The sequence below is a fragment of the Sceloporus occidentalis genome, unplaced genomic scaffold (assembly GCF_023333645.1).
Source record: "Sceloporus occidentalis isolate IW3139 unplaced genomic scaffold, rSceOcc1.0.p SCAF_6, whole genome shotgun sequence".
Classification (NCBI taxonomy): domain Eukaryota; kingdom Metazoa; phylum Chordata; class Lepidosauria; order Squamata; family Phrynosomatidae; genus Sceloporus; species Sceloporus occidentalis.
This window is the reverse complement of record NW_028316986.1, coordinates 96,012,665-96,038,232: the sequence shown is the minus strand read 5'-3', so window position 1 is coordinate 96,038,232 and position 25,568 is coordinate 96,012,665. Positions and strand designations below refer to the sequence as shown.

The 25,568-nt window shown below is 42.0% G+C and overlaps 2 protein-coding genes and 1 pseudogene across 3 annotated transcripts in view; 2 read left to right on the top strand and 1 right to left on the bottom strand.

Annotated features, from left to right (window-relative positions):
- Nucleotides 1-1,429: 1,429 nt before the first annotated feature.
- Nucleotides 1,430-11,440, top strand: HINT3 (histidine triad nucleotide binding protein 3). Its single transcript, XM_089530430.1, has 5 exons — nucleotides 1,430-1,630; nucleotides 4,934-5,051; nucleotides 7,353-7,422; nucleotides 9,351-9,477; nucleotides 9,892-11,440. Exons 1-5 carry the CDS (start codon nucleotides 1,430-1,432, stop codon nucleotides 9,937-9,939), a joined length of 564 nt encoding a protein of 187 aa, XP_089386556.1. The 3' UTR covers nucleotides 9,940-11,440.
- Nucleotides 11,441-12,045: 605 nt separating this feature from the next.
- On the bottom strand, nucleotides 12,046-12,510 carry LOC149311136 (actin-binding Rho-activating protein pseudogene; annotated as a pseudogene).
- Nucleotides 12,511-14,937: 2,427 nt separating this feature from the next.
- Nucleotides 14,938-25,568, top strand: part of TRMT11 (tRNA methyltransferase 11) — a 31,903-nt gene continuing 21,272 nt past the window's right edge. Inside the window, exons 1-6 of one of the 2 annotated variants that reach the window (XM_089530428.1) lie at nucleotides 14,938-15,018; nucleotides 18,282-18,347; nucleotides 20,709-20,782; nucleotides 21,600-21,681; nucleotides 21,795-21,887; nucleotides 25,254-25,388. In XM_089530428.1, coding sequence (XP_089386554.1) covers nucleotides 14,953-15,018; nucleotides 18,282-18,347; nucleotides 20,709-20,782; nucleotides 21,600-21,681; nucleotides 21,795-21,887; nucleotides 25,254-25,388 — 516 coding nt within the window. In that variant the 5' untranslated portion in view covers nucleotides 14,938-14,952. Of the gene's footprint in view, nucleotides 15,019-15,701; nucleotides 15,874-18,281; nucleotides 18,348-20,708; nucleotides 20,783-21,599; nucleotides 21,682-21,794; nucleotides 21,888-25,253; nucleotides 25,389-25,568 lie in introns of those variants that run through there. The other variant, XM_089530429.1, reaches the window with a different exon arrangement.

Genomic DNA, 25,568 nt, shown 5'->3' with positions numbered 1-25,568 from the left:
TTTTGAGCATGACTAAGAAGCATGAATTTCTAGCTTTTCCTTGGCCATGTCCTTCATTCTTCTTGAAGGCCCCCATATGCTTGCTAAAACAAAATAGACCCCATGTAAGTGTGGCTACCATGGCTGGGTTCCCAGAGCCCCATGGCAGTCTAGGGGGCTTGTTGTGTGACTTCAAGTCATTCCTGACTTCTGGTGACTCTAAAGCGAACCCATTATGGGGGTTTTCATTGCAGACGTTGTTCAGAAGTGGGGTTGCCTTTCTCTGAGAGTGTGACTTGGCCGTAGTCGTCCAGTGGGTTTCCATGTCTTAAACCAGGATCTGGACCCTGATCTCTGGATCCCGCACTGCAGAAATAACCCAGGTGGAAACCACTTTAACTGCCACAGCTCAGTGCTCAGGCATTGTGCCCCCTTCCTGCTCTCAAATGGCTTGAAGGCCCTCCAATTTGAGCCTAAGAAGCATGCATTTCTACGAGGGTTTTGAGCATTGATTGGGTCATGTCCTCCATTTTGCTTCAAGTTCCTACATATTTTTGTACTGCCCTGCCCTCCTTGGCGGTTCAGTTCTGAATTTCCTTGTGGCTTTTCAGGTCTCCCACTCAAAGCCTTGTTATGGAAGGCCCAAAACACACTGCAGAAATAATCCAGTTTGAGACTGCTTTAACCACCCAAGCTCAGTGCTAGGGAATCATGGGAATTGTAGTTTATTGTGGCCTGAGTTCTCTGACAGAGAAGGCTAAATGTCACAAAACTACAGTTCCCATGATTCCCTAACATTGAGCAAGGGCAGTTAAAGCTGTCTCGAACAGAGCTATTTCTCTTTGGCTAGTCCTAGGGAATCCTGGGAACTGTGGTTTATTGTAGCACCAGAGCTCTGTGACACAGAAGCCTAAATGTCTGTCCAAAACTACAGTTCCCAGAGTTCTATAGTAGCAATGAGCCGGAGCAGTTAAAGCTGTCTCAAACTGAGTTATTTCTCCTTGGCTCAGTGCTGGGGAACCCTGGGAGTTGTAGTTTGTTGTGGCACCAGAGCTCTCTGTGACAAAATATCCGTCACAAAAGTACAGTTCCCAAGATTCCCTAGTAGCATGGAGCCAGGGCAGTGGAAGAGGTCTCAGACTGGGTTATCCCTGCCTGCAGTGTGTTTTGGAACTGAACCTCCTCCTCCTGCTCCTCCTCAGGGAGACCAGAGAACCACAGCCAGGGACTCTGGGCCCGCCCTCCTCAGCGCCAGCCCTGCTCCTCCTCGCTCGGCCATGAGGGGGCGCTAGTCCTGTTCCCTCTGGCGGCTGCCGGGAAAGGGCCGCAGCAGGGGCGGGGCGGGGCGGGGCGGGGCGGGGCGGGGCTTCTTCTTGTCGTTGGGCCGCCCGCGGCAGCTGTGCTAGTCGCGCTCCCTGAGTCCCTTCCTCCGGCGGAGGAAGAGGAGGCCATGGCCGGCGAGGAAGGAGGAGGAGGAGGAGGAGGAGGGAGCTCGGGTTCCTCTCCGGAGCCTAGTCCCGGCGGCGGCGGCGGCGGCGGCGCGGCTGGAGGAGAAGGAGGAGGAAGCAGCGGAGGCGGCTATGAGAGCAAGTGCATCTTCTGCCGCATCAGCCACGGAGAGGAGACCGGCACAGAGCTGCTCCCTTGCGAGGTCAGAAGGAAGAGGAGGAGGAGGAGGAGGAGGATCCCCTCCAGAGATAGATACATACACACAGAGACATACCTATGTAATATATATGTACACACACAGGGTGACCAGATGTGATAGCCCTAAAGGAGGACAAGGCACCACAAAATGGAGGACCTTGACCAAAGTCAGAGCTCACTACACTCCCATAAGTGTAAATTCATGCTTCTTAGCCATGCTCAGAATGGAGGACATGACCGAATCAAAGCTAAAGAGATGACTAGAAATATACGTTCTTAGATATGCTCAAAATGGAGGACATTACACTGTAGTAACGATGCAGTTGGACACCACTCTTAACTGCCATGGTGCAGTCCTACAGGATCCTGGGATTTGTAGTTTCGTGATGCCTCAGCACTCTTCGCAAGAGACTGTACTCTCCTCCATTCCAGCCTTCTCTCCGGGAGGAATTCCAAAAGGTCTTCCACTTTGAGCTTGACTAAGAAGCATGAATTTGTATTTCTGTGAGTGTTTTTGGCTTTTGTTTTATCACGTCCTACATTTTGTAGTGCCTTGTCCTCCACTGGTCACCTTTGGCAGAGACAGGGTGACCAGTGGCCCTCCTTTTCCAGGACATGTCCTACCTTTCAGCCTTGTGTCCAGGAGGCATTCCAAAAATGCCCTCCATTTGGAGCACGAATAAGAAGCATGAATTTATCTTTATATTAGTGTTTGGAGCTTTTATTATGGAATGTTATACATTATGTGTTTTTAAAAATATATACTCCATTGACCGTGCCTTGCCCTCTTTTAGGGCAGAGGAGGTCAAACACCTTGTAAAACTACAAATCCCAGGATTCCATAGCATGGAGCTTCAGCACTGAAAGAGGTGCCAAAGGGCAGTGTTTCTGCAGTGTACATGCTCCCCATGTGGGCTGATGAGTGGCTGCTTTGGGGCCCCCATACTCCCCAGACTGATTTTCTTTTCCCTTCTAGGCCTGGGTGACCCAAGGTCCTTTTTCCCCAGGACACATCCTACATTTCAACCTTCTGTCCAGGAGGAATTTCAAAATGTCCTTCATTCTGAGCATGACCAAGAAGCATAAATTTATGTTTATATGAGTGTTTTTAGCTTCTGTTTTGTAATGCCCTACATTTTGCGGTGCCTTTTCCTCCTTTGTGCTTAGGACATCTAGTCAAACTGCTCTTTGCGCTTGCAGTTATGAGTGGGATCCCTGCCTCTGCTCCCTAAAGACCAAAGATCACTTCTGTTGCAACTGGGAGAGGCTGGGTGCTCCCTCTGAGCCACCTTGCCAGATCACTCCTAGTTTCCCTCCATTATCCCCTTGAGCCTTCCTGCTTCAAACAGGTGCTTCTAGAAAGCCTGGGGGCAGAGTGTGAGACAGGTGTGTTGTGTGTGAGTTGGAAGGAGACAACAACACCGCTTTCTTACACACATTCAGGTTGTTGTCTGCCTTCAGGTAATTTCTGGCTTATGGCAACCCTATCATGGTTTTTTTTTTTTTTGGCAAGATGTGTTCAGAGATTTGCCATTGCCTTCCCCTGAGGCTGAGAGCATGTGATTTGCCCAAGACATGCAAGAGGTGTGCTTTGCTCCTTGTTTACACCCTGTATCAGTTTCAGAAGCAGTATCTGCTGTACAGCAGCTCCTTACTTATTAATTGTAGGGGGCAACTGTAGAAATAATGCAGTTTGACACTGCTTTAAGTGCTGTAGCTCCATTCTACCAAATCCTGGGATTTTTAGTCTTACAAGGTATTTAGCCTTCTCTGCCAAAGAGTGCTGGTGCCTCACCAAACTACAAATCTCTGGATTCTGTAGGTTGGAGCCATGACAGTTAAAGTGGTGTCAAACTGCATTGTGTCTACATTGTAGAATACGCACCATTTGTTCATCAACAAGTCATCTGTCTCACCAGAACCAGAACTGGTGCCTCTCAAACGCTAGGTGTTTTTCTCAGGTTAATAATAATTCCTGAAAGCTTTAAAAGCTTTTATCACACAGTGCTGGTTCTATTACACATTTTCATTCCGGTTCAAAACATATTGACCTATTTTTCCAATCGCACATCTGTTAGCTCTCCAGCCGCATCTTAATCCCTTCTTCATGGCAGTAAGTTCCCTGTTGCTCTCCTTCCCAGCAACAGTTTCTGAAGCTGGAAGTTTAATTGAATGCTTGTAGCTGTAGTGATTCATAGATCTGTTTTCTACACACGTTTGTGAAATCCCCTTTTAACCCCCTTGATCAAATCAGGAAGAGGGCAATACTATAGATAAGAGGTGGCAAAAGGTCAAATTGTGTTTTGTTGTGGAGACAGGGAACTGAAATGGAAATTTCTGTCAGAGAAGCTGCCCTCCAGGGGCCATATAGATTGCCAAAAATTCAAGAAAGCAAAAGCAAAATCAGAAGTGGCATGCAGTCTGTTCCTTGTCTTTTTAAAATGGTAAACAGTAGAGCATGGTCCTGTGAACTATTAAACATGTAGTTCACTGTTCTTCCTGCCTACTTCTTCTGTTTTTTCAAAAGGAAGTTTACTCTTTTTTTTTATCCAGAAAGGACAGCTTGGAAAAACAGGAATAGAGGTTGGCTGCAAAAACAGTCTCCAGGTAATCGCCATACTTTGAACCCTGCTATAGCTGTTGGGTCACTAGTAAATTCCACTGTATTTGACACTTGCTCTGAAGTGAAAGGGATTATGATTGCAGCCCTTGTGTTCAGTTTCAGTCTCAATTCACATTTGTTTGGGAAAAGAGAAAAGAAAAGGAGAGAAAAAAAGAAACTTCCCAAATACTCTCTAGCTGTATTCTTATTAAATAATCCTATTCCCCTTTCTTAACTACATATATCCATATAAAGTCTAAATATATTATAGATATAGACTATAGTATTCTATATCTATATTAGAATATATTCTAAATCTAAATATGTTATAGTTACTGTACTACATTCCATATATTAACTCTTCTATCATACTAAAAAGACAAAGAAAAAATAAAAATTAAATCTAACATAGAACCTCATTTTCTAGCTCTTGAACCCTAACACACTTATTTATCATTTTGTCTGTTTTACAGAATCTATGAATGGTTTCCATATTTTCAATTATACTTCTGTAGGTTTCCCCCTTAATAAATTAGTTAATTTATCAGATTGAGCTAATTCCATCACTCTTTCCAACCATTCCATACTTGTTGGGATTTTATTAGGATTATTTCTAATAGGCATCAGGAAAACTGTTTCTTACATGACTTGTTGTTTGCCAGGCCATTTTTGTAACAGGTTCTTCTTCTACAACTGTTCCATTAGGATGAAGACTTGGTGTGTTTTAGAGATATCAGACCTGGCGCTCCACATCATTATTTAGTGGTGCCAAAAAAACACATAGGAAATTGCAAGACTCTCAAGAGCGAACATATACCATTAGGTAAGTGACTGGCACACTCCTTCACCACAACCTTAATTGCTTGTGAGATTTCAAAGGGCATTGCACTTTCAAGTCAGTCTTTCTTGCTTTATAGTAAGAGTGGGAAACCATTGGGCTGGATGAGATCAAGGGATGTGAGAGGTTCTGCATCAGGTGCATTGGATGGGAAGCCAACTTTACTCCTCCTTCCTCATCACCACCCTGGGAACTAGTAGCATGGATCCCTTCTCCCTCCCCTCCCTGCCAACAGAGGAAGGCCCCTTCCATCTGATTTATAAGCTCCCCCAGACAGTTGTGTTTGTTCACATTTTCATTGAATTTTATTCATTTTGCATGATTGTTTTGATTGTGCAGATCAAGAATACTCAGAGCTCTGCTTGGAATGAATGAAGAGGTGTCCTGATCAAGGCATCTTAAGAGTTGTTCTTCTCTGTTAGTTATGTTAGAGCAAAGATCAGGGTAAATAAAAAAGGATAATTCTCCTTGTGTTACCCATATGTATGGGGAAAGTGTATTTAAGGCAATCTAGGGTAATATTATTAGCCTTGCCTCCCATGGCTTATCTCAGCATAGGGCCTTTGCATGCAGATCACTACACATAGAATCATGGAGTTGAAAGAGACCACAAAGTCCATCCAGTTCAACCGGAGGAAGTTGAACTGGATGGACTTTGTGGTCTCTTTCAACTCCATGCAGGTAGAGGTAAAGGTTTCTCATTGACCTGAATGTATAGTCGTAACTGACTGTAGGGAGCAGTGCTCATCTCCGTTACTAAGCCGAAGAGCCAGTGTTGTCTGAAGACGACTCCGTGGTCATGTGGCTGGTATGACTACATGGAAAGCTGTTACCTTCCCACTGAAGTGGTACCTATTTATCTACTTGCATTTACTTGCTTTCAAACTGTTAGGTTGGCAGAAGGTGGGACTAGTGACGGGAACTCACTCCATCATGAAGCAGTCGGGCCTCGAAGTGCCAACCTTCTTACCTTCCAATCGTCAGAATTGATGCTTTAACCACTAAGCCACCGCCATGCAGGAGCACAGTATCAAAGCACCCCTGCCAGCCTTTGTTTAAAAATCTCCAAAGACGGAGCACTAAGCACTGTACAAAACAGTTCTTGAACTATGTGCTGTTTCTTTTTCAGTGTGTAATGAGGTCATATTCCTGTGACTATCAAAGTTAAGAAAAAGTAGTAATTTCACTGCAAAAGAAGTGGCATTATTCCTCCTAATATAATACATCTATACCATCATTATTGTAGTAAGGAAATAATTACAAGTAGCTAGTTATTTGAAAACTAGTTATTTCCAAGCTCTGCATCTATTGTATTAATGTTTCTTATTTTTAAGAATAACTCCTTGCAGAAAGACCCATTTGTTTTACAGTCAGCCCTTCTTATACACGGATTTTTTATACACAGATTCAAGCATACACGGTTTGAAAATGTTCCAAAAAAGTATAAATTTACCTTGATTTTCCATTTTTTATAAGGGACACCATTTTGCTATGTCATTATATTTAATGGGACTTGAGCATACACGGATTTTGTTATACACGGGGGATCTTGGAACCAAACCCCAGCGTATAACAAGGGTCCACTGTACATGTATACAAACCCTAAACCAGGGGTCGGCAACCTACGACCTGCTGAGGCCTAGGGACCGGCCCCAGTCCGGTCCTGCCACCGATTGCCGCCCGCGAAAGGCGGCCTCCTCCCTCCTTCCCGGCCTCTGTCAAGGCCGAAGCCTCCACAGAGGCCAGGAAAGGGCAGGGGGGCCGCCCGCGATCGTCGCGATCATGGGCAGCCTCCTCCCTCCTTTCTGGCCTCTGAAGGCCAAAGCCTCCACAGAGGCCGGGAAGGCGAGCGCCGCGATCTTGGGCGGCCTCCTCCCTCCTTTCTGGCCTCTGAAGGCCAAAGCCTCCACAGAGGCTGGGAAATTGTTCTTCAATTTAAATATTGTATATGTTCCCATTTTGTTTTTTACTTCAAAATATGATGTGTGCAGTGTATGTAGGAATTATTTTGTATTTATTTATTTAAATTTTAAAAAAATTATTTAATTATTTATTTTTGGCTCCCCCCCCCCCCAGTTGTCTGGCCCCCGGCTCAAAAAGGTTGCCTACCCCTGCTCTAAACCATGTTGGAACAAATCACATTGATATCAACAGGACTTTGGTCAGTTTAAACAGTTTTAGGGCTGAGCTGTTGAACTTTAAGATATTGGGGATCTAACTTGTGTTTTAAATCAGATTTTATTCTTGCCTTTCTGCCTCCCCCCCCCCCCCCCCTTTACCTGACAGTGGAAAGAATGATGGTAGCTGGAAAGACAATACTTCAACGGAATAAGTTTACCGACTTGAATGATATAAGGTATATTTCCACAAAGAAAAATATTTATTAAACTGTTCTAATACAGTATTGTAGAGTAAGGAAATGTGATTAATTGTGTTATGGGAAATAATGTTGGAGCTTGTTGGATTTTTGCAAGAAAAAAAATTGCTTTGCTTATCCTCCTTTACAAGAAACGGAGGTACTTTTAAGTCCTAGAGAGTTTTCAGGCTTCACTCAAAGTAGTACTGAAGGCATTCTGTTGGAAAATACAACACTTGTAGAATATGCCTCTTAAGAATGTACATACACCAGGAAACCCATATTCTATTACATACTTGTATTTAATCACAAGGACAAAAAGGAGTTCCATGCAGACAAGGGAGCAACTAGTTGGAAGAGAGACTAAATTCAACCTTGGAAATCAAGAGAACTGTGTCTGCATCTGCACTGCTGAAATAATCCAGTTTGATACCACTTTATATGCTGTGGCTCAATGCTCCAGAATTTTGGTAATTGTAGTTTTTGTGGCACCAGAGCTGTCTGAAAGAGGCTAGATGTCACACAAATGTACAGTTCCCACAATTCCATAACACTTAGCCATCGCAGTTAGTGCTATCAAACTGGATTATTTCTACAGTGCAGAAGTAGCCTGTGAGAGCCACTACCTCCTCTCCAGTAAAGAAATGCAGTAAGCTATTCTTGGTCAGCCTCACCATTATGGTATCCTTCTGCAGTATCCCAGGCCTCCAAAGGCAAAGACTACTTTCAAGTATTATTGCAGATGTGGAAGAAATAGCCATGAATAGTAGTAGAGACAGTTTTTGTTTAGTACTACTGTTGGTAGAATACAAATGGGGAATCTTGAGGCAGAGGTTTTGGGCTGTAACTTCCATAGCCCATTACCATTAGCTATATTGCACAGGGCTAATGGGAACTGTAGGCCAAAACATCCAGAGGGCCCAAGGTTCTGCCTCTTTGGGAAGTTTGCTAATCTCAGTCAAAAATTTGATTCAGCAAAAATGTATGTTCGGGGGTACCATTACACTTCTTTTAAAAAAGAAATTGTTTGCTTCAGCTAAATTTTAATGATGTAATACAGACAATCTTTCCCTGTGGCATATCATATTAGTGGTTACTCCTGTGGGGCTGGACATGTTACTACATATTTTGTATTTAAAAAATCTTTAGCCCTTGTAGATACACATGCTGCTTTATGTTACATTCCTGTGATATGGAAACTTAACTGAAGGTCAATATTGTTGGATCTTGTGTACTTTTACTCCATGGTTGGAAAGATAAGCATGTGCCATCTAACATTCAGTGGGCTGAAGATCTTGCTGCTTTAGCAAGCATGAATGTGTATTTTGTAGTTATCAACTTCAAGAAATGTATTTGGAAATATGGTCAGCTTACATGAATATATGTGCCTAAAGCCTTTGTTCATATCCTAGGTTTTCTCCCAGCCACCACCCAGCTTTTGTTACATCTCATTATTTCTGTTTCTTTTCAATCATGCTTTAAAATTTCAGTTCAAAATCTGATGCCTTATAATAATGATTTGCAGTAGTATAATGATCTGTATTAAAATCATACACAAATCGAATTTAGGGGAGAGGTGATTTGTCTGTCACATCTAGTTTATTCCTGTAATAAGTAGCCGTTCAGTGAAATCATTCTGCCTTAGTAAGTCTCATTAAGTATTTTGTGTCCAATGCTTACATCCAATGCTTACATCAGATTGTTGCGTTGTGAGGATAAATCCAGTATAGTTTCATTAGAATAGATTCCAGTGAATTAATAAAATTTACAAGGTTTCGATTGATTAAATAGATCTACGGTACTTTAGTAGGGATTAAACAATTGAATTTCACCCTAAACATTTAGGGCTGATATGCACTGATTTCATCTTAATTTTGTTTTCAACCTCTGAATAGGAGATACTGATTTATTTTCTTCTGTTTCTCAAGGATGGGTTTTCACTGGCCTCCATTCTGCTCAATAGCCCACTTACATCTTCATGTGCTGGCTCCAGCTAGTCAGTTGGGATTCTTGTCTCGTATGGTATACAGAATCAATTCCTACTGGTTTATCACAGTAAGTATTTTTGGGCACAGTTCTCATCATCCCTCTTGTGCCTCCCCATCTGTTCTGAAGCATAGAAGAAAATGTGAGAGCATGGAAAATAGTGTTTTGAGACCTATCCAAATCTCATATTCTCCTGCCCTTGGCCTTTTATCAGAGCATTCCGAGTGGAATTCACCTCAGTACTGAATCTAGTGCTTTAAATTCTCCAGTCCCCCATGAAATTTGGTTCAGGGACATGGAAGACCTAAACATGCATGTCTTAAAACCACTGCTTGGCATCTACCCAACAGGCTAAAACTTAAAGAATTCTAAATAACATTTTACGTTCTGGTTGTAGGATCCTGCAGGGCTACTTGGGGAATGCGGGAGAGGATTGAGATGTTAAGTTACTACTTTCATTAAGTTACTTTTTTTTTTAAACAGGCTGATCAATTGATGGAACGGTTGACTGCTGAGAGTGCTGCAAGCTGAAGAGAACTTGCTCTAGATCATACATCTCTGACTACTGAGTAATACAGGATTGGATGTAATTGGTATCATGGTAGATTTCTGAAAACTAGTACTGAATTTGCTGCTACAGTGGTTGAACTCATTGTTAACCCAATTCCATACACTAAATTTCTCAGGCAATTATATGAATGCAAGAATTAAGCACTTTCTAGAGCTTCCAGATCTACAGATAAAAAAGTAGCTATTGTCTTTCCAATGCAGGTATTAATACAGTACATCTTGTAAACGATGATACTGAGGTTTCACATATGCATATGAGTTTGACTGTAAATTACACAAGTTTTTGTGCCTATATCTTCTTTGGCATTACAAAGCTAGGGAAGCTGTGATGTCTTGGTGCTAAATCAGTTATCACTCAAATGTATGTAGCTGTATACACAGCAAGAAGTTAATCCATTGTGCCCATGATATGAGTTAAATCTGTAATTCCAATGTGAGACAAGATATTGTCCATCAGTGTAGATTAGAATTGTTTGTGAATGTAGACTGTAAGTAATATCCGCTAGTTAAATGCATGTACTTAAAACCAGGTAAGTGAATTTTTGGGCCCGTACTGACAGGCCAAAATAAAGCTGCTTCGGGTCACTTTGGAGGTAAGCTGTTTAAATGATGCATGTGTTCTAAGAGGTCCGAAGCCACACTCCCGTCCTAAGGACTGGACCACAGCTTTGGCACAGCTTCTGGCCTCTTAGGACACATGCATAATTTAAACAGCATACCTCCAAAGTGACCCGAAGCAGCTTTATTTTGGCCTGTCTGTACGGGCCCTACGTTAATCAATTTAAGTTAATCTTTGGGGCTAGCCTCTAAAGACATCAGGCTTATGCTTATGTTTGAACTAAATAGTCATCTAACCATTGATTTGGCCATTATGGGAGTTTAAGCATGTCTTGCTGTGGAAATCTGTCACTTTGAAAACACATCTTGGGATGTTAAGTCTTGGCAACATCCACAAATGAATAATCAAGAATGCCAAAAGCTAGAAGTAATGGAAGGGGTTACAGTGCATCTTTATCTGTTTCTTTTCATAATGTTGCTTTATGTAGGCATCTCACATTGACACAGATCTAATATGGAGAAGTGAACTTTAACAAGCAGCTATTGAAACTGGGCATTTTCTCACCCACCATCTATTCTGTTTTTGTTTTCCCACCGTATAGGTGCTCAGTATGCTCAAATAAAATGAGATTTTCTGTCCCTGTCTTTGACTTTTTAAAGAGTTTTAATCTTTATTTATTGTAGATGTAGCATGTGTTTATTTTGATACTTGAGTTTGAATTCAAACTTGGAGAGGGAAATATCTCCAACCATGTTGAAATGTTAAAATAAATGTGTTATAGCGTGTAATGACTGTATTGCAATTGTGAGTCAATGTAACAGAACTGGAAATGTACTGGCCATCCCAGTGTTGCCAACTCAGTGGTACCATGAAAAGGAAGCTCTTAATAAACAATTGTTAGCTGTTTACCTTGGAACATTCTTTTATCTGATTGGCTGTTCAAATCATTTTAGTAACTCAAGAAAGGGATGTATGAGCCTGCTATATAAATGAGCAGCACTATAAGTAATATAAGAAATATGAAACGAGTGGCTTTTAAGTAACTGGTTATGCTCTCATACTTTTGTAGTGTCTTATGAGGCTTAGAACCTTTAGAAAAACATTATTTTGTAGTGAGAAGTGTCAATCATTTCATAATTAAAATATGCTTACATTACTTTTATTTATTTAAAATGCATATTTCCATCACAGCCCCAGCTGTTAATCATATTTTCCTGTTTTCAGCATGCAATTCCAGTTCTCTCTCTCACACGCACACAGAGGTTAGGAGATAAATACCATTCTGTAGTTTTGTAAAATGCTCTTATCCTTTTAAATACATAGAAATAAACTAAAGAGACACTGGAGAAATCAGGGGTGCAAAGGCATAAAATAGCAGCCATGTACCTCCTTTAAACATGTTTCCTCTGGTTAGCATTTTCCTCACCACATCCTGACCAGCCAACATGGTTGCCATTTAAAGTCCCTAAAGCGTTCCCCAGAGTATCATGCAGTAAGGTTTATCCAACTCATTCAAGTAAGGTAATAACCACATCATCATCTCTTCCTTGCCAAAGCATTTCACCTTCAAAGTCAACTAGCCCATGCTTTCTTGCTCTCAAGAGGACACCTACAACTTTATTGGATATAGTCACATATCTGTCGAAGAGGTGCTTAAATGTTATTCTCACATGTCCATCTCGTCCTCTCTTCCCAACACTGCTTATGACCAAGCATAATTCTTCCACTTCCTTGCCTACGTGTGTGTGGGCATCTTTCCCCCTCTGTTCTGTTTTGGATCCTTCTGGAGGCCTCCCATAAGTGGGATCACCTCTCTCAGTACGTAGCACTACTGGCCTGTTGCTGCTGAAGGGGTTCCGTTTCTGATAATCAACGTGATCCTCTGACCAGCTCTGCCAGCCTTTTGTTAGTTCTCCCACAGCACCATGATGGATCCTTGCTGTTTTAATACTGTGTATTTTGCTTCCCTCCATGTTTCAAGAAGACTGTGACATCCAAGGAAAAATACTGAATCACAGCTGTGAAGACAAAAATATTTGGTTAAATAATCTGCAGTACAGTTCATCCTCTGTATCAAAGGATGCAACCATCCATGGCTTGGAAATATTATTTTAAAAACCCAGAAAGCAAACCTTTTGATTTTTTGTATACAATGAGACATGTAACCATGGATTTTGGTATCCACATACCAAATCTGATTTAAAGTACTTTTTTTACCTATTGTGTCTAGGACTGGCACCACATTTGTGCCCATTGGCTACAACTGTTCCCCCCCCCCCCCCCTGGAAACTTGCTGCCAACTAACAGTGAGTAGTTCACAGACTTGCACCAGTCCACAGACCACCACTCTTGACTATCAGCCATGTTACACTATTTTATTTATTTGGATTTATATCCCAACTTTCTCCCAAAATATGATTCATGGCATGACAAGAAACTTAGGGCACCAGTTGATCATAAATTGTTTTACTTGCCTTCTCTTCCTAGCAGCTAATATTAATGATACACTAAACAATATTTTATCAGCCCAGGTTTGTTCAGGTTATAGTTTTAGTATGCATTATTATATGTAGTTATGTTACAAATAAGTGTGTGCAAGACTGCACCAATGTTCTAAAGTTAATACTTTAGACCTAAGTAGAATATTTGCATGTGTTGGTACATTGGTTTCTCACCTAACTGGAAAAGCCATGTTGAAATAACTATCCACTTGTCTCACTGTAATACTATTTATCTGCAAGTAAAATGCCAGTCCCTATAGGTCCTGTTTCATCTCAGAAGCTAAGCATGGTAATTTTATGCCTGTTTAGTATTTGGATGGGAGACTGCCAGGGGATATAAGAAGAAACCAGTCCAACACTGAAGCTGCTTATTTTGGAAGTAGCTTCAATAACTCTATATGTGCCACCACCACCAACAACAAATGTTATGCTTTCAAATTAGATTTTCATTTGCCCTTGAAAAAGGTTTCTACAGAGCTAGGAGCCAGTGTGGTGTAATGGCTTGAACGCTGGGCTCTGGACAACAGAGTTCAAATCCCAGCTTGGCCATGAAACCCACCGGGTGACCTTTGGGCAAGTCACACTCTCTCAGCCTCTGAGGATGGCAGTGACAAACCCCCTCTGGAGAAACTTCCCAAGAAAAGCCTTTGACAGGTTTGCCTTAGGGTTGCCACAAATCAGAAAGGACTTGAAGGCACACGACAACAACAACAAACAACAGTCCATTTACATTTCCAGCAAGCTGCAGCTCTCTGCACAAGACAAATGTAACAACAACAGCCCTAACTTGTTTAATCCTGTACACAAAGGATCTTGTGACACCTTTGAGACCGAGGCAAAGAAGATCTAGCATTACCTTTTGAGTAGATCCAGGGTTCATCTTACACTGTAGAAACTGTACACTCGTCCCTCCATATTCACTAGGGCTAGGGGCACAAGACCCCCGTGAATATGGAAAAAATGCAAATAACAAAAACACCATGTTTTTCTTGAGAGGAGAGCTCTCTGGGAATCTCTAGGTCCTCAGGGCAAGTCTGCGGTCAACGTCCGACAAACATTGACCATAGAACTGCACCAGAGGAGCTACAAAGGCCTAGTGGAGTGTCCTCTCTAGGCATCTCTGGGTCTTTCAGTGCAACCTTTAGTTAAAGTTGACCATAGAGTTGCACTGGAGGACCTAGATATTCCTAGAGAGAACATATTAATCAAACCTGTGTCTAATCAAACCTGCAAATATGGGGGGTTGAGTGTAGTTTGACGCCACTTTTCAGTGCCGCAGCTCCATCCTGAGGAATCCTGGGATCTGTAGCTTCACAAGGTCTTCGGCCTTTTTTCTGCGGAAGAGTGACGGCGCCTCACCGAACTATGAATCCCTGGATTCTGTAGAAGGAGCCATATATGACAGTTTAAAGTGGCCATCGAGCTGCAATGTTCTCACAGTGTAGATGCATGCAGCCTGAAGCCACACAACAACAACAACAAGAGACCCCTCTCCTTGTTCAGATGGTTTAATCCTACTCATTCAGGAGGGGCCTACTCCTAAAGGATGCATAACTAACTCCAACTCCCAGAATTCCATAGCCTTGACCCATACAACAAGTTAAAGCGGTACCAGACCGGGTTATTTCTCGAATGTGGATGCAACCCAAGGGTTTCTAACTGCCTTGGTCCTCACCAGAAGACGACTGCTGCTGCTGCTGCTCTTTCCAAGGTCCAGCCTCTCTCTCTCTTTCTAATGCCAACTTTGCTTGAGAGAGAACAAACCCTCCTCCCTCCCCTTCATCCTTTCCTTTCCTGCTTCTGCCTCGTCTCATCCTCATTCCTACCTCTAAGCCACGCCTCCTTTCCCAAAGGCTCCGCCCACTTGCCCCCGCGCAGGCGCACACAACAAGGCATCCATCCGCCGGGGCGACGATGGCGGGGTTGAAGCGGCGCTACTTGCTGCTCCTGGCGCAGGAGCACTTGGCCTTCCGGGCGGCGGTGAGTCAGGGGCCCCCTCCCTTCGCCAGCGGGAGCGCGCTTGGAACGTTCCATGAGGCAGAGCGCGCGCACGCCCCCTCCCTCCCTCCCTCGCGAGGCGGTGAGGCAGCAGCCTCAGCTCAAGCAGAGAGATCTAGACACAGACATGGATAGTCCCCTGAGGAGAGTGGAGGAAAGGCAGGGAGACAGAGGAGCAGGGAAATAAGCCAGGACCTGTTGCCTTTGGGACTCTTGACTGCTTTGTCCTTTACATGCAGCACTTGGGGATTTAGGGTTTTGTGTTTCATGGCCAATGGGGGGGCTGCCACTATATCTATCTATCTATCTATCTATCTATCTATCTATCTATCTATCTATCTATCTATCTATCAATCATATTTTACATATGTTATATGCTGCCTCTCTCCTTAGGATTTAGGGTCTTGTGTTCCTGGCCAAGAGGACTGCCACTAGTATTTTTATGACCCCTTTCTCCTTAAGGTTTAGGTTTTTATGTTTCATGGCCAAAGGGGTGCTTTTCTTTTGGTTTCCTTCTTATCTGCTTTCTCCGCTGTCCCGCTCTCCATCCATCGGTGGTGACTGGGAATACGGTGGATTGGCCTATTCTGATTTTAGTGCTCAGTTGTATATATGTGCTCTTCAGCGTCTTCTCTAGACCAGCCAAAAGATGCAAAGCGTATCACACTAGCCTTGCTGCACCCTAAAACCTAGTAGCTCTGTCTCAGCCTGGGTCTTTAAAGTGCCCTTGCTTGCTTTGCAAAAGACTAACCTTCAGTGCAGAGGTTTATGATGGACTTGGATAGAAAACGGATAAGCTGTCCATTCTAGCTTGAGGAGGAGAGGAAATAATCTCAGGTGATTAGGAAGGAAGGGAGCAGGTATTTCGTGTTATTTATCGTCATGCAGAGAGTGTTTGGATTTCTGGCCTCAGCAAAATACTATACTCAGTGAATGGAAAAGGTCTGTAGATGTATGAAACAAAGAAAGTACTGTATAGGGAAATGTTCTCTAGGTGTTTGTGCCTATTATCTCCCTTAAAAATACAACAATCACTTTAATTTAATGCAGAGTTCTGCAGTGTAGCCACCAAGGTATTCAGATATATGTATATACTGATTAATTACATCTGTGTTTCACTCCATAATATACTTTCCTAAGTGGTTTACAGGAAATATAAATAAGTACGGTTGCCCCTTCTGTTTTCACGGACTTGGGATCCACATCCCTCACTTATGTGTGAGCAGCAAATGAAAGGGGACAATATGGGCTGCATGCTGCCATTCAAGCCAATGGGAATTGAATATTGGCAGTTTTTGTTTTTGCCGGGGTGGGGTGGGTCCAGAAGGGATCCCCTGAGAAAACGGAGGGGCGACTGTACTATACAAAATAAAGCACAATGTCTTAACAATGAAAGCAGCATAAACGCAACAACAGAGTTGAAAGCTGCAAAGTACAGACCGTATGTAGGGCTGCCATAATTGTCCACTTTTACCAGGGACAAAATGTAGGACAAATTCAAGACCAAACTGTAGGGCAACTGCAGGACAAAACTCAGCTCAAAATGTAGGACATTTAAGGTCCACCATTTTTCTTCAATGTCCTACATTTTGGGCTGAGTTTTGTCCTGCAGTTGTCCTACAGTTTGGTCTTGAATTTGTTCCACATTTTGTCCCTGGTAAAAGTGGACAATTATGGCAACCCTAACCGTATGTCAAGTGTAAGGATATATAATTGAATGCAAAGGTCAGGTTTGTCCATGCCATAGTATGTCCAGTTTCTGTGGCTGGATGTGTGAAAGCTGGATAATGAAGAAAGCTGACAGGAAGAGGATGAACTCCTTTGAAAGGTGATGCTGGAGAACAGTTCTGTGGATACTGTGGACTAATAAAAATACCAGTGAGTGGGTCCAAGAGCAAATCAAGCCTGCACTCTCCCTAGAAGCCCAAATAACTCAACTGAGACTGTAGTACTTTGGACGTATTGTGAGAAGACATGAACTGTTAGAATAGACAATGATGCCTTGTAAGGTGGAAGGCAGTAGGAAAAGAGGAAGACCACATTAAAGATGGATAGTCTCAGTCAATGAAGACTTTACAAGCCTGAGCTGGGCTGTTGGGCTAAGGCCCAAAACAGACGGGCAGGAAAGTGCAGCTTCTGGCTGTGCTAGGGTTGGGGTGTGCAGATGTGCATGACCCCCGAGTAGCTGGAAGCCGCGCGGGGAGAGGGCCTGGCTGGGAAGAGCCAGCACCAGAAGTGGGGAAAGTCCACTCCTTGCTGGCATCCCATTCAGGAACATGGCGGTGACCTGGATCGGGACTGGGCCGAGCAGTTTCCACAGTCCCACAGTTGGGGGGACAGCCAGGGCTAGAAATGCCTCAGGCCACTCCAAGATGCCCATCTGCATGACCCCTTAGAGGTCTTTCATGTATAGGGTCGACATAAGCTGATGTAAACTTGATGGCAGTGAACAACACGACCACATGAGCTATTTAAAAGTGCTGGATGTGCCAGAATTTCATTGTCTCCTATGGGATCTGCAGGCTGTTTTTCTCCTATACATTATCCACATGGCTTTTCTTGTCTTTGTGCAAAACACAGAAAATCTAACTTTGTGGAAAAAGAACAGTTACGCAAACTCCACAACTTTGCAGATTGCTTTAATGCTGTATTTTAAACAACAGTTTGGTATGGACACAGGTCTACAGTCCTCTGAGGTGTTGAAAGCCTGAAACATGATTGCCAACGTGATAGATCTTCTCTCTCTCCCAGTACCATTGGGAGAAGTTTCATTGGCAGAACCATCCTATTGCTTACTGATCAAAGGCTGCAAGCTTCTACTGTGTATTTGTGCTTATCTCAGAGTGCATCGTATTGAATGAGTGGTAATACTTTCTCAATAGACAGTAATGCTCAATAAAACATAAAGCAGTAGAAAAGTTTGCAAGACCTGAACAGAGCAGTTGATGACTGTTACTCTTGGAAGTCTTTCACTCTTAGGGTTGGCGTTAGTGAAAAACTGAGTTGAAGGCAACTCAGGATTGCACCATAACAACAAGGATTGCACTGTAAATGGGAAGCCAGGGTATTTGGTGGGTTGGCCCTCACTATTGTTTTTCTAAACAAAGTGATCTTTAGATATAATTCAGGACAACCTTTGTTTCATAGTTAAATAGTGCAGTAGTTTTAACAGTTTTATGTATGGGCTGAAATTTGTTTATTTTACAAAACTATTGGAATATGTATTCTGTAATCTTTTCCCCTAGGAAATAAAGTCTTTGGTTTCCCTCTGTGGTGGACGATGGAGCAGTCAACAGGAACTAAGATTAAATGTAAGTTTGGGTCTCAGGATAAAGTCTTTAGCTCTTGTACATTTTAAATTATTCATTCAGCAGTATGTGCACTTTCGAGCCAAGCTTGAATCTTATCAATAGTGCTTTCAGTGAAAGTGGATCATAAAGGGATGGGTGTTTTAGATGTTTTAAATGCAGTGGAAACACATTGGTGTAAGCCTTGCACCATTGTAAGGTTTAATATTGGTCTGTGAAGTTTTTCCCCATAAAATTTGGAAAGTGGAATGCAGGAATGGAAAGAAGGGTTTTTTTTTGGGGGGGGGGGGTGTTTCGGGCTATGTGGCCATGTTTTGGAAGAATTTATCCCTGACATTTCACCTGCATCTGTGCCTGGCACTTGAGAAGCTGGTGACATGGAAGTGAGGGGTATATATGATCTGTGGCCCTTGGTTGGGAGGAAGTGATTTCCATGTTAATCTCTGTGTTGTTCTGTTGTTGAATGGCAAGGCCTCAGGGTGGGAGGATATGCGAGAGAATATGTGTGTTTACAGTAGGCCCTTGATATCTGCAGGGGATCAATTCCGGATCTCCAGATGGATACCAAAATCCACAGATGCTCATGTCCCACAGTACTCAATGGTAGCGTGGCCATCCGGCCGTGCCACCATTTAAGGACAGTGGCACTTTGCCCCCCACCCCGAAGCCAGGCTTGCAGGCAGGGGGCTACCTTTTTCCCTCCTCTTCCCTGCCTCCTCCTCCTCCTCTTCACTCTCCCCTCCTGTTGTTGCTGCCACAGCTCATCCTCCTTTTCCTCCTTCTCCTTCCTCCTCCTCCTCTTACCCTGCCTCCTCCTCCTGTCTCCTCCTTCTCTTACCCTCTCCCATCGCTGCCAGGAAGTGGGGTTCGCAGATCCTTTTTGTGTGGTCTACCAGTGTTTTTATTGTGCTTCTTTTTTTGTCCTGGCTAATGTTTGGAGTTTTTGTCTATATATCTGTGTCTGTGTGTAGAAACAAGAATGAAGACAACCACCCACCTAAAGGGAATGTATTAAAGGGCATAAAATGCTAATTGAAAACACTGACATTCTGAACCAGGCCAACTACTATTAGGTCAGAGTGCACAGGCAGGCCACTCAAATCCACAAACACCTGGACAACTTCATCAGGAAAGAAGAAACCCTGAAAGGGAAAAAAAAATGTTTGGCTACTAGTTCTGAAAAAACATCAAAATCAAGACTCATGCAGATGAACATCACCCAGGATCAGGGGGCTTCCCCACAGACAATGGATTGCTAATTAAATAGACACACCTATATAGGAAATATATAGGAAACTATAATCCTATATAGCAAGGATTAACAAAATGTAGTCTTCCAGATATTGCTAGGTTGCATCTTACCCATTGGCTGAACACAGTATAGAGTCCAAGTCTAGGGAAGTTTATGCTACCAGCTTCTTTCTCTTAGGCCTGAAACAAACTGGTTAAATAAAGTGACTTCTGGCCACTTTGGGGTGTGCTGTTCAGATGATGCATGCCCCCAAAGTAGCTGGAAGCTGCGAGGAGAGCACACTAAGCCAGGGAAAGCGGCCTCTGGCTGCTCTTTTTGGCCAGTGTCCTCCACCCCTCCAGTTTCAAAGGTGCCTTTGCATACAGTGTATAGATGCTTTCCCTCCGTGTTATGTGTAGGTCCAAAACACACTGCATAAATAGAACATAGTGAAACTTGTCTCAGAGTTAGTATGCATGGGCACAAGCATTGCTCTTGACCTGTACAGAAAAATCTTAAATATCTTCTACTCTGTGGTAAGTCAAATTGAGCACTAGAGCTCAAATTGATACATTTTTACTGATTGTATAGTTAATTTCTAGCAAAGTGTAGGCTATATGTTACAGTTATGTATGTAAAAGCCTTATGTAATTCACTGGTTTTAATCAGGTGCAGTTTGACAAGGCTTGATCATATTTAGAACCTCTCCCCACTATATTTGAATACTTCATTGTTTTAAAATGCACAGTGCCAGCTATGAAAATAAAACATTCATGCATACATACATACATACTGGAAGCTTCCCCCCCTTCCTAACGTGCTACTATTATTATTTTTATTATTTTATGTTCTTATATCCCACCTTTCTCCCAAAATAGGGACTCAACTAGAGAAGGTGGGGGAGAAGATGGCAATATCAAAGAAAGAGGTTGGAGTAGAATAAAATTGATGGCTTTCATTATGCTTTTGCTTTGTTGATATGCTTGCTTTTTGGTTCTCTTGTGATGGTAAGATGGAAGCACAGCTGAAGAACACATTCTTAACCCTCTTCATTGCATAAGCAATGGGGAATTGGATTCATTACACTGTTTTCCCCCTAAAACTTACTGCTGTTTTTGTTTTCCTTCTTTCAGTCTCCATTTTGGATTCTTAGCCTGCCTTCAGAAGATGTAGCTAGAGGACTAATGAAACGAACAGTATGTGCAAAGTAAGGATTGTGCTTGCAGATATATATGCAGAGAATTCCCTTGCTGCATCTGTGGTGATTTTCCATTTAGATTTTCTCATCCCCTATTCCAGCTCTGTGTCATGGCTTTGCCCTCTCTGTTGAAACAGCAACTGCGGTCAGCACTGCTATTTCAGAGCTGTCAAAAAGTCACTTTGCTGCAGAAGGTATAAAGTGCTTCCATGACATTGTTGTGGTCACTTTTTGTTTCTTGTGCAGCATTCTGACTTAGAGCTGCTCTTTAACATCAAGCAGAGCTTCACACCATTTCACAGAGCAATGGATATTTGCCTCTCTGGATGTTAACTCCCATCAGCTCCACTCAGAACAACACTAGATTATGGCTGGAGTATGAGTTTCCTATAAGTGTAGTTTTTCTGTGCTATTTATATTAGATATAGTTGTTCCATAGACTCTTTAGATTTATGTTGTTCTATACAGCAGACAAAGATGCATCTAACTTTGGCGTATGGGGGGGGGGTGGGTGGGTGGGTGGATGGGAATTGCTTCTCAATATACCATTTTCTTCCTTGTTGCTATTGTGTCATCTATGCAAATGATTCTAATCTTAGTTTTTATCTTCTTCAAGTTTCTGTTGCACTGCACAAGTGCCTTTAAACTGAATAAAGGTTGCACTGCAGCAGTGGTGGTAGATTACATCCACTCACTCTTCTTGATAGTTATATGTATAGGTCCATTTCATATGGGTTGTCTGAATATTTATAAATAAGCTAGGAAGGACATTTATGGATTTCTCCCACTCTTGCTGAATATAATGTAAGTGTTATAATACTTTCAGATCTGTATTTGAACTGTGGGGTAATGGAAAATCTGCAGAAGAACTGCACTCTTCACTGAAGAATTATCCAGTAGACAATATGGTTTGTATAAGAGAATTTTTCTCAGTTTATGTTTTCCTGGAGTTTGTTATTCAGCTGTAACTAACAACACATTGAATCGTGACACTAAGCAAAACTGTTTTGCTTTGTTTTAGGCTCCATATTTACAGTCCAACTTTACATACAAAATAAAGGTTCATGCTTTTAACAAAACACTGACACAAGAAGAGAAAATACAAAGGATAGATGTAAGTAGACTGTAACCTCTTGAACTAATTGCTTACATGTGTGTTCTTCCATAGTCCTACATAACTAGTTAGTAATAATAATAATAATTTGTTTTATTTATAGTACATAGATGGGGCAGTGCCAACAAATACCTGGTGCTGTTGGTTCTATTTCAGAGGAAGGAACTGGCAAAACCATCTCTTGCCTATTCCTTGCCTAAGAAAATACTATGAAATTCTTGGGTTCACCATAAGTCGATAGGTGACTTGAAGACACAGCCACACAGAGAGAGATGTGGATGTAGTAACACAAGGTTATGCACACATCATTTTTTGCAGCATTTACTTCGGTAGTAGTTACTTGTAAGTTGGATAAGTTGCCATTGTCTTTTGTACTAATGTAGACATAGGCTGTGGTTACTTCCCACAGGCATAAGTGTGAGATGCCCTCTGCCCTCAAAATCATTCCCAGATGTGTGGGCATGTTGCTCAGTGATAAAAGAATGTCACAAAGCATGTCACTTTACTCTTATTTCACATGATCATGGATTCATAACATGCACTGAAAGAGATTCCAGGGAAAAGCTCAAACTAAACTCTGCTTGGCTGGGATACTCACATTTACCTCTAGTGAATTATCTGTGAATTATGTATTTATCTGCAAACAGATTTCAGGAAGTTTCAAATAAAAAAAATGTATTTGGTACAAAATTGAAAGTATACCAAACAGGCCATGGAGTTTTTGATTTGATGGGCAGAGGTATGAGCACTTGTTTGGAATGGGTCATGAATATAGGGTCTAAAATCTAGGCTTGCGGTGACCTCCCAGAGGGCGTTCTCTGCTGTCGCCCCCAAACTCTGGAACGACCTGCCGGATGAGATCCGTCAGATAACATCATTAGACAGCTTTAAAAAAGCGGTCAAGACGGATCTCTTCCAGCAGGCCTTTCCAGATTAACCATCCCGGCCCAGGTTCCCTGATTCCCTCATTCCTCCCGTGGCCCCATCTTAGTGATGGTTGAGGATCAACAGAGGGATATCAGGGTTTTTAGTTTTTAATTGTTGTTTTTATGCTTTGATATTGTTTTTTTAATATGTTATACAGTTTAATACTGTCTTAAGGGGGGAGGGATAAAGTGTTTTTAATTGTTATATTTTATATTTTACTTGTTGTCAACCGCCCGGATTGGTTTGCCATAGGGCGGTATACAAATAAATATTATTATTATATTATTATTATACTAAGTAGAGAGATTTGCAGTCTGTGGATTGTGTTACACCATCCTCGGACACATAGGCAGTACTGATCAGGAAAGAGGTTTGTCAGTTTCATTTAATAAGACAGTATCTGGCTCTAACCATAATTGTTCATTGCAAGCCTCAGGAGTGTGATGCCATGGAGCTTCCTTTGAATATAGTCCAGAAAATTAAAGTTCATGCTGAATGTGCTGTGGCTGAGCTATAATCAAGACCTAGGTGGAGAGACTGTTTCAGCTGTGTTGTGGTTGACTGATAACATATTGATTTCTAGTCCAGTTACAGTAACTGGATTGGGCAATTTGTGACTTGCTAAATGTTGTCAGACTGTATCTCCCATCAGCTGTAGCCAATAATAACAGATGCAGTCCAACAAAATCCAGAAATTCAGATGTTGCTTAGTGCTGTTTTTGAAGCCTTACATGGCCTAGGTTCACATGATCTATGGAAAGGTCTTTCCCACCCTACCTCACACCCCACTGGAATATTTGCTGTTAAACCATTTTTGATGTCGCGCAGTGCGTGGGGCAAGACGTCAACGTTTGGCACCAGATTTTCCACCTTTGTGACTGTAGTCAGCAGCTTGTGAGCTGGAGACCTCTCCCTTTCTTAATGAGCAAAGAGACACTGTAATCTTCTCTCAGATGAGGCTTTTATTCATAGAAGAAGTTACACTGTGTAAAACAATATATATACATCAACACCACCCACCATCCACACTAGTAACAACCCTCTCTGAGGTCAGATGCTCGTCACTAAGCAAAGGCTCCGTGAGGCTACTAGGCCTTGCCTCTCCCTCTGGTGCCACAAAGGATCCAGCCACCCTCCTGAGTGGCTTTTCAGACTAGCAGCATCCTACAGTACTTTATAGCACTTCTTGACTATCTTTTTGATGTCACTTCCTGTGTAAATGCCTAATCATTATGGCTCACAGTAACCCTTTTATGCTTGATTACTATTAAAACCCACAGTGTACATTTTCCTTGGGACTCTATATCCCAACATTTGCTTCATTTCAGATAATTCAGGAGGTATTACAGTGGGCCCTTCCCTTATGCAAGGGATCTGTTCCAGGCACCCCCCACGTAAAGAAATACCGCGTATGCTCCAGCCCCACTGAAAACAATGCTGCTTGTGCACATGGTGCTGTGCAGTGCATGCGCCCGTTGGCATGTGTGCCATTGCCTCTTCCAGTACGTGGCTTCAGCATAAGCTGAAAGCCGCATATGGCGTGCCCGCGTATGACACGGGCGCACTGTATATGTTATCTGCATCATATAAATTCTGATAGGTCACAGAGAACCAGTTCAGTAGTAGAACCTATAGTGTTCCTTCTGCAAAGAAGCCTATCTTACTTAATAATTAAAAAAAAATACTGTATATACTCACGTATAAGTCTAGAAACTTTAGTTTAAAAATTGACCCATAAATCCTGGGCTGACTTGTCCACGGATCAATGTAAGTATCTCATTGTACTTTAACTCTTTTTTAAAAAGGAATTTTAAAAAGGAATTATTTCCTGGAGTGTAAATGTGTCCTGGAAGCAGCAAAACAAAACAAAAAACCCTCTACTCTCTCATTCATCCAGTCTTTAGTGTGAACACCAATAGTTATGCCCACTGCAGTTTTGTAAATTCTTTGGCATTGGTTTCCTTTCATTCATCCTTCAGATTCTTTGCTACATGCCCCTAAGTTTTACCCTCGACGTATCCACAGATTTCATTTCAAAATCCATAATTTTGGGCCCAATACTTGCCCTCGACTTATACATGAGATCAACTTATAGTTGAGTATATACGGTAATTGGCCTGGGCTTACAGTAATTTTTCAGTTGTATAGTGTGCTTTTTTTGTAAACTATAATATGAATATTATATTTTTGATATGTACACCACTTCTTAGCAAGGCATCATATAATTATATGCAGTTAGAATCTATGTACTTCTGATTTAGTAGCTTGCTCTCAATTATTTTTTCAATCATACTTAGTGTTATTTTAGTATACTTCAGAACTAAGTGTACTTCAGAACTGCAAAAGAAAAGGAACAAAATAAAATCCCATTCTAATAATAACTTATGTAACATAATTGTTATTTTTATTCATATGTTTGTGCCTACTACCATAATGCAGTCTCTAGAGTTTTTACCATTTGAAGGAAAAGTGAATTTAAAGAAACCAGATAATACATTCTGGCTACTAGAAGATTACGGAATGGATCCAAACAACATCCCAAAACAGCCTCTTAATTTATATTTTGGGAGATGGGTGAGTAGATCATTATATTAATTTTTTAATAACCAGTTTTCAAATTACTATGGAAAAATAGTTACAGTATGTGAAAGAGTTGATATCTGAGAATATGGCCCAGATGGGACAGAATTTTTTCATGTAAGTTATTATTTTTTTTATTGCTGTTCTTTGAAAAGTAGGTTGAAGATGATAAAA